Genomic DNA, 13,589 nt, shown 5'->3' with positions numbered 1-13,589 from the left:
CCTTATTTACAGCAAGACATTTTGGGTAAACACAGGAAATATAACTCTTGTCGTAGAGCAGCTGGGACTGAACATCTGCCCCGTCATTAACAGAGTTGTAGCAATACTGGTCAGGCACTTTTATTGCAATAAACACTCCTTTTGTCCTCTCAGGGAGACAGCAAGCGCATGGAGGATGTAAACTGCTACTTGTCTTTGCCCTCGACCCGACACCACCACGGCGAGCCCCACAAGGGGGCGGGGCTGGGCCGCAGCTCCAGCAGCGTGTCCGGGAGTGGAGGTCTGTCCGTCAGCTCCAGGGACAGCTTCAGCATCTCCACCCTGGTCTGCTCCACCAAACTCACCCAGAACGGTATGTGTAAGTTAGGCTGACAACGCTACTCTCACAATTTGACAGGGAAAGACATTTTCATATATATATATATATATATATATATATATATATATATATATATATATATATATGTGTGTGTATATATATATATATATATATATATATATATATATATATATATATATATATATATATATATATATATATATATATATATATATATATGTGTGTGTATATATATATATATATATATAGTGTGTGAAACACATGCAGAAGAAGGTCAGGGCAGAAGTTATGAAGAGGACGGTGGCAGAAATTAAACCTGACACATCGAAAACATTAATTAACATGTTCTTTGAACAGCGTAATAAGGCCAGGCAAAGACAATGAATCATCGGCTGGCTGTGAAATTGGTAGAGCACAAATCCACTTGCTTAGAAACCATCTTTATGTCTGAAAATCTGCTGCTTCGATGTGGCGTGGAGACTTTGAATTACCGGTAAATGGCTGGAAAATAAAGATTCTCTATGGGGCGCAAAGGATGGAGGATAGGCCGTGTAAATACATTCACTTTGTCCCACGCACTCAGGTAGTGAGCGGCACAAGCAAGAGGTGCACACACACACACACACACAGCGGTGCGCATCAACATCTACAAATGCCTAAATGCACGTACACTCCAGACACCGAGGTGCATCAGACACAGGTGCAGCGCAACAGCTGCTGCTGAGGAAGACAGTCCATCACTATAATGAACATTATCCTGCCATATTAATCACCTGTAACACACACACACACACGCGCGCGCACACACACACTGTCTCTCTCTCTCTGTAGCTGTCTGTCCGTTTCAGTCTTTCCCTCTCTGTCAGGCATGCATTCATGCAGTGTTGTTAAGGGCCACCCGGCAGATGTGCAGCCTGGCCTGGTGAGTCAGAACTCATTGGACGGGGATGGCAGTGAGCTTTAAGCAGGCGTCCCTGCAGAGACACGGAGAACTGCGCCGTGTCGGAATGAAGCCAAATTAATGACAGAAACATTGCTTTAAAATGTCAAGTTTTAAAAATCCCCCAGCCGTCATTTGACAGATTGCTTTGTGTCATTTTGGATGATTTTGAAAATACTCATTAACTATTCAGTCCTGTTTAGGGTAGGAATGGTGATATTGAAGCATTTATTTGAATATGAAATGGAATAGTGACAAAAATGGCTTAAAAGTCAAAATTAGAAGTGCTCAGTTTATTGATTCAGATGTAGAAAACAAAGGTTTGACTCCATCATTTAAAATATCAGAGCGGTGCATTATCTGCACACATTTGACCCAGTATTGACAATATCCATCATTTTGTGGCCATGCAGTATTCTTTGCTGTGATACTGAAAAAGAATTGGAAGATAAACTCAGGTTTGTTCTTGTCATGAACCTTTATGGCTCCCGACTGGCTTCAGTTTTTGTGATTATTTTTTTAGGTTAACCTTTTTGAGTTTGTTTTTTCAAATCTTATGAATTCAGGCACTTTGATGCAGACATAGTTTGATAAACACAAATGCATTCACAGCAACAATCACAGCATCGCATTTCGAGTTGACAAAAGACGATGAGTAGAAGAATGACAGGAAACAAGAACAGCAGTCATGGTTCTTTGTTCCATAATGCACACACACATTATCGACCGACCATCTTGTTTTGCTGTCTCCGCTGAGTGGAAAATCAAAAACACCATGGATGCATGTACCTGAACAGAAAATACTCTGTGTGTTTCCTCTCTTCAGTGGGACTGCTGGGACTCCTCAAGTGGAGGACTCGTCCTGAACTGCTCAGAGAAAACCTCGAGAAACTCAGAAACATCGACGGAGAGGAGGTGGTCAAGGTCAGTTCAGCCAATATGAGTGTGTTTTCACAAAAACGCAGCATTTGTGTGCTCTTTGCTGACCTTCTCCTTTTGTGTGTGTAGTTCCTGCAGGACACACTGGACGCTTTGTTCAACATAATGATGGAACATTCACAGAGTGACGATTACGACATCCTGGTGTTTGACGCCTTGGTGAGTGTGTGTGTGTGTGTCTAACTGTATGCATGCCTTGTCAACAGATACGGGTGATTTCTTGACAGGTTGTCTTGTGTAACGTGACATCGGTGTGTCTGCCTCTCGTTCACCTTCCAAATCAGCGTATCTGTCACGCCATGTAAACATGTAACCGTCTCCAAATGCGTTTTTCCATTTTCTCTGACAGATATACATCATTGGTCTGATTGCTGACAGAAAGTTCCAGCACTTCAACACGGTGCTCGAGGCCTACATCAAGCAGCATTTCAGTGCCACGCTGGCCTACAAGTAAGCTTTATAATCATTTTTGATGCCATGTTTTTCCTGACCAATTGAGTGAACACATTTTTAAGAACTGGATTTCGCAACGGTTGGTCTTGGGTGTACAGGCTTTGTAGGCTTCTTCAAGCTCACCTGCTATTTTCACTAAATGCAAAAGGATTTGTTGAAAATTAAAATAAACCAGAAGGATTGCTGCTTAATTTTCCATTTTTGGACAGTCACGTCATCTTCTCTCTTAAGTGACTATGCTAATCATGGTGACACATGATGACAACGGCTCAACAAATGCAAACAGGCTTCTCCGTGAAATTCAGTTTACTGTTTCGAAGGTGCGGTGCAGCATTACATAAGCATGCAACACCTCCAATGTGCAGTCGGAGGATAGTTTCATGGGTTCATGCAACTTTAACTGTGATTTGTGTAAATAAAAAGATGTGGTTGAAACCATTTTTATGATCACATGATCATGTCTCATGTTACACTATATGCAATTCATGCATTTGGATTTTGAAAAGGTGTGAAGGTGTATGGGAAGCAATGGCGCATAGCTTTTCAGTATGCTCAAAAACAGACACTGACAGTCATTCAAAGATGAGTTTATCTTGAAAAGAGGGGCAAAAGCATTCACTCATTGCACACTTGTTTTGACATTTGGGCCATATAATCAAAATACATCAAGTGAGGCTTGTAGTAAAAAGGTCAAACATGGCTTCCTTTGAGTTTCAAAAACATTAAATTCACCATGTTCTCAAACTTCAGGTTTGCTCTTATTGATAAAAGTATCCACAGCCTGATGTTGTATCCACAGTAGACTTAATTAACTCAGAAAAGGCAGAATTCTTCTGTTTGAAAACACCACCAGGTCTTCTAATTTTCCTGTTTGCATTTCAGACAGCTGAATAGTTTTATCTCTTCACAAGACGACGTTCCGACATCAGAGGCAACATTAAGTGTTTTCGAAGCGTTCAAAATACAGACTGTGTTTGCTGCAAATAGAAGTTGCTTAATGTCCAGAATCAGTCATTAAACAACCGATGTGGAGTAACTGCACACACCCCAGTTGCCACTGGAGGTCAGTGTGTGTGTGTGTTGGCCTTTAGAGTGCTTGTCTGAAGATTAGACTGCACTTCTTTACTTGTTGCCAGTGTTGGAGCACTGCTGGCTGCTTCTCCCTCTCTGTTAATTCACTTTACTTGATTCAGTTGGACAGAACAGAAAACATTTCTCTGCCTTGCCAAACCCTCTTTTAGGAAATGAAAAGCATCTCTAAAGATAGGTCAGACTCCTCCTGTTGCCAGTGTGTGTTTTCCTTTCCCTCCTGTTGCTTTACTCCTCCTCTTAGCCTCCTTTTGCAGTGACCCCGACAATCTCGCCGTTCAGTCTGCGTTTTCCTTCCCTTTTCTCCAGCTATTCATCTATTTCCCCATCAGCACCCCATCGCTGCCCCGCCAGCGCGTTGGTATTCACCCTCTTTAAGAGGGTCACTGCAGCTTATCGCCTGTCAACCACCAGGCTGTTTTGTAAAATGGTCGGACTCCCGCTCGCCACACTTTAAACTGCATTTTAAAAGAATAAATCCTCATATGTTTAACTTCGAGCCATTCACCAAAACAAAACCAGTTGAGACTAAATGGTAATGACCTTGGTAATACAGTATATAATGAGGCCACCCCGACGGCAATGAGGCCAGATTAGAGAGAAGTTTTTAAGGGCTCTTCTTTATTATTCAAGAGGATTAGTAGTTTTAACCGGTTAGTGGGTGATCCTTTTCTGTGGTTTCATTTAAAATGGAGCCATCATCACGGTCAGAGTCTTGACCCCATGTGTGCCTATTAAAATGTGTATCCTAATTGCGTCAGTTTTAAATGCCGTTGACGTACTGTGAAGGAGAACCGGCGTGAGTGTGTAGTCATAAACTTAGCCTGAACTCTGCGCCACCCACACCTTTCTCCAGCTGCTCTGGCACACCGATATATTTATGTGTGTGTCTAAAGACGCCTTTGGGGTGTGCATGTGTTGGAGAATGATTTTTTTTTTCACCATTCATCTGAGGGCAAATAAAAATGTCTGTGAACTGTGCGAAAGGTACATCTGTCGAGGTGTGAAATACTATATTGTGACTTTTCCGCCGCCGCCACCCTGCCAGTCTTCCTCTGTCACTCTGTTGCACTTTCGCCGCTCTATAGATGTGAAAAATGAAGTTGGTGATTAACTCTTCCTACCTGTGAAACATGAGAAAAAGAATGACATTTCTGTGTGAATGATTCTGATTTCCTCCTGTGCTCTTTTTTTTTATATCTTTTCTTCCCTGTCGTATTAACTTTCCCCCTGTTTTATCTGTGTCATTCGCTCACAGAAAGCTGATGTCGGTGTTGAAAAGATATCTGGACGTGTCCAGCCGTGGAGAACAGTGTGAGCCTATCCTTCGAACCCTCAAAGCCCTCGAATACATCTTCAAGTTCATCGTTCGTTCACGCATGCTGTACTCGCAGTAAGTATGTCATTCTTTTGCAGACTGACCATTATGGTAATGGCTTCAAATTTCTTTTTGGAGCCACAGAGATGCAAGTCGAGATTCTTCAAGACACACACACACACACACAGCCCTGCATCTCCGCATTACCAAAGTAATCATTTTTGACAGCCTTAGTGAAAAAAGGCTGCTGATTGCAGCACTAACGTTGCTAATAAGCATTGATGATGAAGTGCAGCAAGCAAATGGGAGCTAATGTCAGGACGGCACTGCTGAATGGGCAGTCGACACGGTCAGACAGCGCTCCTACACAAAGGCTGCTCGCTCCGCCGCCAGCTCTGACATGCAGCAAATAAGTGCAAGCATCTTTTATAAGGGACGTTCAAGTTGCTGCTGACCAGATCAAAAACTGTTAAATGCTGTGTGTTTGTGTTCAGGTATGCAAATTTCACACAATCGTGTCTAAAAATGTCATTTTTCAATTGAAAAAGAAAAAACTGTGTATGAAAAGTTTCATGAAAAAGGGCATGTGTGTGTGTCACTCCATCAAGAGAGCAGCACAGTCCTGCACGTCAGTGCTTTGACTGTATGAATTTAGGTCGATTCGTTTTTTTGCAGACAAGAATGATGTTTTTGCTTAATGAGACTGAAAATCGTAGGTGAATAATGAATTCTGACCACATTTTAGTTCTTGTTTTTTTTTTTTTTTTTTCATCAGTAGTTTCAAGGTGAGTCATTTCACATTAAAAGTTTTTGGAGCGTTTCCGCGAAAAAATACTGCTCCACAATGTCAAATGACTTGGTTTTATGCATGAGAAGTTATTTCTTCTTGTCTTAAAGTAAATGTGATGGTTTATTTATTCTAATTTTGCAAACATATTCTCTGAACTGTGTGTTAAATATCTTTGGTAGTAACCTCAGGGGAAATAATAAAACACCCACTATGGTGTATCAAGGTAGGGTATTTTTGCTGAAAACTTTTTGTATTTACTCACTACACTTAACAAATAATATCTGCACTACTGAAATTTTAAAATCTTTTATTTAATTACCAACTGTAGTATGGTTTATTGTATAAAGCAATCATAAGTTTGTTACTTTAAATCTTTGTGCACCTTCTTAGCGTCCAGAATAATGAGTCTAAATGAAGTTGATATGCTGGATAGATGCAAATTAACATTTCAATGAGGACTGATCAAGTTAATCACTTTAATTTACTTTTGAGTGTGGTGATCAGACTTAACAAGTTCTTCATAAGTAGGACCCCCGGAGTCAGTCATGGCTGGAGAGGGAGTGTGGCTGGCTCGACTGTTGTCGGCGTACTCGGGAGGAAGTGGTTGTGCTTCAGCCGTTTTTCGAGGGCAGAATGGAATCCCTCTGAATCTGAAAGGAGATGGAGCAGAGTCGATTGCCTCTGAATAAGCAGGCAGAAAGATCATTGGCTGGGGACTGGTGACAGCAAAACTGACATTCAGCTGATTTTAACTTTGAGGATGGCAGGAGCAAAAAAAAAAAAAGAACCTCTTAAGGACTGCCAAGACAGAATGTGCTTGTACAGAACTTTCATGTTGAACTCACTCATTAAACTTCTTTTGTGCACGCATCAGCACATTTTATGTGTGACAGATGTGAAAAGTCAAAAATTGAATTATGTGAAAGACGTAAGTGGATCATAAAGTACAGATGGCTTTTGAGTGTATTAGCAACATGGCTGAAAAAAAAAACTGAGTACCACAGATGATAGAGCACATTTACTGGAGTAGAACCTTGATTAATGCTGCTTCTTTTAGCATGTATACTTTACGTGACTGTACAGTTTTTAGAAAGTAAGTGTACCTTAACCACTTCAGTTTTTCTTACACTTTTGACTTAACTTGATTATTATTATTATTATATTAGGGTTACCTGAAATTGGCAGAGTAAGTTTCTTGGTCTCAGTATAACTGTTAAATTAAGATTACGTATAGATCTTCCATAGCACACATAGTTTTATCTTTGCAGAAGAAGCCTTAAAGCGTGAATCTCAGTGTCGCACACTGGATGGATGGATTATTTGCATGAGCTGGGATTTCTGCGCAGGTCACTGTGCGTTTCTAACACATATTCCTGTCACCACAGTTCCACATTTATCTCGAATGTTTGTGAATCACATTACCCTTCCATAACTCTTGCTTTGACTGTGCATCACTCAGGTTCCCATGAGTACCTCTGTAGTCTCTCTCTCTGCGCTTCTCTCCTCCTCTGTTGCTTTTGTGTCCCTGTTGCTGAGGGTTTTGACTTCCCCTGCATCCAAAGTTTTCCTAATGAATTTTGTCCTCTTATAGCGCCTTGTGCCAACAGAAAATCAGGCATTCAAAGGAGCCAGCGGCGCTGTAGGTGCATCTGTGAAGCCGCATCATTATCACCACCCAGACTCGCAGTCATTAATGGTTAAATAGGCAGCATTGAAGATTTATTCGCTTGTCAAACCAGCTTTAGTATACATGCAAACTCTGTTAAAAAAATATGTGATGTTTACTCCCAAATTATGGAAGGCACGTAATAGCAGCTTTTGCACTTTCCTTCACCTTCTTTCTGTCCTTCATGCTCTGAAGCTTCTCTCTTGTCTACTTTATCGGTTGTATCTGTTTCTTTTTCCTTTCCCTAAGCGCCTGCTATGTTCTATATTCATCATGCCATCCTGCCCTCATCCTCGTTTTCTTTCTTCTCATCAACGTGAAATCTCTCTTCTTCTTATACATTTTTCTTTGCAGGTTATGCAGGTTGACTCAAATCTGACACATGAAGGATGTTCTCTAGTGTAATTTGTTTATCGTTATCCCCATAGTGTAATTGCTAAATTAATATTTAAGGTTTTCTGGTGAGAAAAAAAAAGAAAGATTGAGACAGATATCACAATTTGGCCAAAATATGAATGAAAGAATTGTCTTATGAGATGAATGAAAGCATAAAACAACAACTGTTGTGTTAAAGGTCATCATAAATCCGCTCTAATGTCTCACATTTTAATTGTACGCACTTTGTTGGTGTAAATGTTCTTACAGCAGCTTGGCTTCATGATTTTATCCGTATAATAATGCATTAATTTTTTTATTTCTGCAGATTTACATAAAATGATCATTTTTTTTATCCTCCACTGAATAAAGTATTTCATAATATTTAGGACATAAAGATCTCCACGTTGCACATTAAAGTTATCATTTCTATTCATGAGAAAAGAAAATACCCGGCTTTACACAACCAATTATATTTTCATGAATTCCAGCTTTTCCACGGTTATGTTTGTTGTCATAAGACGCTTTGTTGAACATTGTGCACAGACACGCACAAACAGGATTTACCACCTCGTGAGGATGTCCACGTCTCCCTGCACCATCCTTGCAAGTGTAAAAAAAAAGAAAAAGTTTTGAATTCTGAGTGTACTTATGCCGTATATCAACATTTAAAACTTGAGCACACCCTAATGTTAGATAATTCAGTGGAGAGGTCACAGAAGCTGTAATGTTTAGCTCTATATGCATCGGATTAAAGCGATTCTCCATCGTACTAAATATAGAGGACACGACTTTTAGCGCAGTAATGGGATGTGATTGTTCAATCCAGTGTCATCACAGGGACACCTACTCAGAAACATCTTGATTTTTCCAGATCAGACACTCGTGCACACGCACATTCACTTATGCGCCGACAGGGCTGGTGGATTAAGCAGGACAATGCTTCTGTAATCAGAACTGTACTCTGCAAAGAGCCCAGTGATAATACCTCTGTGTGTTACTGCTTAATCCCTCCCTCCACATGCTAAATTCGCTGTGTGCCACATGCTAATCCTTCCCTCCAGCACTCGTGGCTTCCATTGTAATTAATGGCTGCGCGGCACAACGGAATACACGTTGGGGAAAAAGGAAAAAGATGGAGGGAAGGATAACTTAGGGCTGAGGAAGTGTTACCAAAGGGATGACAGAGAGATGACATTTTGAACAGCAGCGACAAATTTAATCCACTTCTTGAGCTTGGACCATCTAGCAATCGCAGCGGTCTTTGCTTCTCAGTGTTTAGTTTTACCTTGCCAACATAATCTCTTGTCAACATAACTCCGCTCTGGTTTTATGCACCATTGTAATTGAATGTAGTGCATTGAATGACAAGTGCGCACTTCATGGCTCCGCTTTATAATTACTGCCTCCAACTGCTTCTGATTTAAATTGAATTATTGACCAAAGGGTGAAACGTGATGTGTCACCGACATACTAAGTGCACTTTTAACCTTTTTATGGAGAGAAGCTGTGAGGAATGGCTGCCAAGTTTGACGGTGCCCCATTGCCATAAAAAAATACTGTGACATAGTTGTAATTTTACTTTTTGCGATTGATGACTCTAAATTACGGAGAAATGTAGCTCTGCCTTGATAAAGATAACTTGAAAACCGTCATTACTAAACTGAAACCAATTTAAACTGTGAAGGAAAACAAGTCCTACGGGATGATTTACAACCGTATGAAGTCAGGAGATGTTTTTTTTTTTAAATAACAGCATGTTTCAAAGCCAGGAAAAATAAATCTGTTTGGGGCATAGAACTGGCACAGATTTGCCTTGAAGTTTGAATGTAAAATGGATTATCTTAGAAGTGTGTGACTTTTCATCCGTCCATCCATCATACTTCATCCGTCCATACCTCTGATTATGGACGAAGGCGTACCCTGGATAAGGCTGCCAGTGCATCACAGAACAAACACACTTTTTTAGACTGGCGGAGGAAGCGGTACCTGAAGAAAAGCTACATAACACGAGGAGAACGTGCACATGAAAATATTTTACCCCATTATTGGTTGTGCAAGTCATTAAAGATTATTAGGAAGTTCCTTATTTAAAAAGTAGTGCTGTTTATTTATTCGCGACTGAAAACTCCCTCCTCTCCTCTTCATTTCCTGCCTGGCAGCTCGCTGCTCGGCCTCCCTTCTTTTCATTGCTATCACCTCTCCCACATACGGCGGATTATGGAATTATTCACACCCACTCTTTGGATTATTATCATTTAAATTTTTTTTAAAATTTTTTTTTTACCTCAAAACCTGGAAATTAAAGGCAGTCTTATGTTGACTTTATGTAACACAGTAGATACACAGAAGTGTTGTGTGCATCCAGATAGTGGAGCTTTAAATATTAGAAATAAGTGGGAATCAAGATGGCTCATTTGGCTTTCTTGAGAGTGAATTTTGGAGACGCTCTAAACAAATCAGAGAAGATGTTGTGCTCAGATGAGATGAAAAAAAGAAGTTATTGGCCATCAAGATCAAGGACTCATCACACTGAAGAGCATCATGATGTGGGGATGTTTTTTCAACTGGATCGTGTTAAAAACTGAAAAATTGAGGGAGATTTGTATGAGTGTTTCAAAGGAATGAGACTGGGACGTAGCTTCACCTTCTGTAAAGACAACGACCCAAAGCACTCCTATGAGGCCACAGTCCAGTGGTTTGAGGAGAGGTAATTAAATGTCCTGGAGGATTTCATTCAAAGTTCAGACCTTGATCTAATTGAAATTTTGTGGTATCATTTGAAAATGTCTGCATGCAAACAGTATCATTCCAGCTTAAAAAAGTTTTGCTTTGAAGGATGGGCAGAAATGCCAGAGGCTAAATGTACCAAACTCAGAGACAAATCCCAGGAGACTCGCAACAATAACTGTTCCAAAATGTAGCCCTGCAGGCGCTTAACTTTGAGTAAATACATATGCACGCACCACTTTTGAGTTTTCAATTCATCGTTATTTATTTGAAATGATTTCTGTTTCATTTAACTTCAGAAGTTGTGTTTCAGAATGCATATTTTGTGTGTGTCCATGACTGAAATCAAAATAAGAACCGATTTGAACTCCAGTGTTGTTGTGAGGTAAAACATTTAATGCAGTATCTAAAGGGGTGAGAGCTTCTCTATCCTGCTATACATGACCACACCACCTCAACCTTGTCTCTCACTTTTCCTACTTTAGCTGGGATGTCATTATTTGTCGGTATCTGATGCTGAGTGTGATGCATTTTGCACCTTTCACCCCTTATTCTTACTTTGCTAATCATTTCATGTCGTCGTATGTTTTCCTTATCTAATCATGAAAAAAAAAAAATTATTTATTAATTTTCTGCCATTTTCAGGCTGTACGAGGGGAAGGAGCAGGCGGAGTTCGAGGACTCGCTCAAGAGACTTTTTGAGTCCATCAACAACATGATGAGAACCGACTACACCACCACGCTGTTGCTCAGGGTAATCACGTGCTTTTACATTCTTTTATATTCTTTTCACATTCTTTTCATCTCTATCCTGACCTCTTTTTTTTCTCTCCTGCCACTTCTACTATTCTGCATCCCTTGTCTGAATGCGTCTCATCTTCACTCTGTATCCCTGCTTCTCCGTGAGCTCTCAATCCGAGTCCAAATACATCTGTATTCTCGTTGTAATATCTTCCTTTGTATTCTCCCTCCTCACACTCAGGGAGGCACACAAACAGATCAAGTCACAAAAACTTAGGCAGACAGATGGGAAGCTCTGCACAAAAAAACACTCTGATAGATCCTTTCTCACATATGTGCTCGGGGTGTATTTGATGGCAATGTCACCTTCCCACATCCCCACACAGTAATTTAACGGCGCTTACTTATTGTGTTTATGTCACCAGGTCGCGGCGCTGAAGTACCTGCCAACAGTCCTGCATGATGTTGAGAAAGTATTTGATGCCAAACTCCTCAGGTAAGCTTATCCTTCAACACACCGACCCGGACAGGACACACACACACACACACACACACACACACACACACACACACACACACACACACACACACACACACACACACACACACACGCGGAGCATCTTATCTGTGGCCACATTCAGGCGCTCGCTGACAGAGGGGATGTATGGCAGCTTTCAGCCCAGCTCAAGTTTTTTCCTCTTGACCCTTATTCTTCTGTCTCCCACACACTTCATCTAAGTCGAGCCTTACCTTCTTTATCAAGTGATAAAAATCTCATCAAACTGACATAGACACAAGGACAAACCACAGCCAGGAGCTCCTCCATGTGCCCCTGAGTCAAATGACATTTTCGGCGAAACCATCAAACAAAAGCCATTTCACCCTGCTCTCCTTCATTCCTGGAGATCAGAAGAACAAAACGTCTTGGAATAGCTCGCTTAACCTTCTCTGACCCAAAATCAAACCTACAATATACTGTTTTTCCCAGCAAATGACATCGGTGCACTCGTTGATGCATTTTACTTCCCACTTCTAAGCACTGAGTTTGGATGACTTTATCTGATTTTTTTTTTTTTTTTTTGTTTAATCTTTGTTTTATTCTCTTTTCAACTCCCCTCATTAATTTTTCACCTCTTTCCCGACCTCTGTGTGTTTTTTGTGCATTTGTGTTTGTATGCAAACAATCCACATCTGGCAGTTCAGTCCCTCTCGTGGCTCGGTGTCAACGCTGTGTCACAAACCTGCTACCTTCAGCACCTGCCTCAGACGTGCGCGAGCATATCCACACATTTACCGATAGGAGAAGGTGTTGCAGGCCGGTCAGGGCATATGTTCTCTCTTCTGTCACTCATTTTCTCTTTAACTCTCCTTCACACGCATTCGGTCGCCCTTTGTTTTCTGCGTCTGGCGCCACTTTACTCAAACACGCACAAACATATCCCGGCCATCTAAACTTAAAAGCGATGTCCCATTGCATTCTTGATCAAAATCGCCTCAAGCAGCGTTTCCACAAGCAGGCTGTGTGAATTACAATCACTGCGTTTGAGGTGGACATCAAAGTCTTGTCTGGTTACATTTCCACACCGTTGTAAACTCACCTGTAGTGTGATCAGTTCTTGCAAAGTCATTGTCGGCCATGCTCGCCTACTCTTTTTGACTCTTTTTGTCTACAGGGTATAGGTTGACATTTTGGAGTTTAATTAGATTCAGTTAAGATGATTAGTGGTCCCGTTATGGCTGCACTGGGCCGCCCCGTGCCCCGGCCTGCCCCTGTGCCAGCTAAAGCAGAAAAGAAAAAAAAAAACCTTGTCGTTTTGTTTTGGTTGGAAGCCGAGGTTGTGCATTTAATTTTGCGCACCATTATTGAAAGTGCTATCGCAACCTGTGTGGCATAATTCAAGGAGACAGAGACAAAGTGAGATACAGACAAGAAAAAAAATAATGGAGACATGCTCCGAGCATTCAATCTTTGTAAGTGGCATCAGGACTTGCAAGCAGCTTGCTTAATTATTCTAAAATTGAATTTGGAGGCAGAGGAAAAGTCAAACCTGTGTCTTCATTAAAGTGTGTTTAAGGTTTGGCTCATTTGTTTTTCTGCAGCCTACATTGCTCTGCTCATGTTTTCAGTGTGATAAAACGGCTGCTCGTAGCAGTTGCAAATGCAGTTTGCAGAACTTTCTGTGAGGTTTTTTGATTTTCTTCTTCTTT

The 13,589-nt window shown here is 40.9% G+C and overlaps 1 protein-coding gene across 1 annotated transcript in view; it reads left to right on the top strand.

The window, feature by feature from the left end:
* Window positions 1-13,589, top strand: part of dock2 (dedicator of cytokinesis 2) — a 101,413-nt gene that overhangs the window by 13,357 nt on the left and 74,467 nt on the right. Inside the window, exons 17-23 of the mRNA XM_030105629.1 lie at window positions 154-352; window positions 2,107-2,204; window positions 2,289-2,378; window positions 2,569-2,669; window positions 5,020-5,154; window positions 11,286-11,394; window positions 11,807-11,877. Coding sequence (XP_029961489.1) covers window positions 154-352; window positions 2,107-2,204; window positions 2,289-2,378; window positions 2,569-2,669; window positions 5,020-5,154; window positions 11,286-11,394; window positions 11,807-11,877 — 803 coding nt within the window. The remainder of the gene's footprint in view (window positions 1-153; window positions 353-2,106; window positions 2,205-2,288; window positions 2,379-2,568; window positions 2,670-5,019; window positions 5,155-11,285; window positions 11,395-11,806; window positions 11,878-13,589) is intronic.

This window comes from Salarias fasciatus, chromosome 2 (genome assembly GCF_902148845.1).
Source record: "Salarias fasciatus chromosome 2, fSalaFa1.1, whole genome shotgun sequence".
NCBI classification, from domain to species: Eukaryota; Metazoa; Chordata; class Actinopteri; order Blenniiformes; family Blenniidae; genus Salarias; species Salarias fasciatus.
The sequence above is the reverse complement of the archived record's forward strand: the minus strand, read 5'-3'. Positions and strand labels throughout refer to the sequence as shown.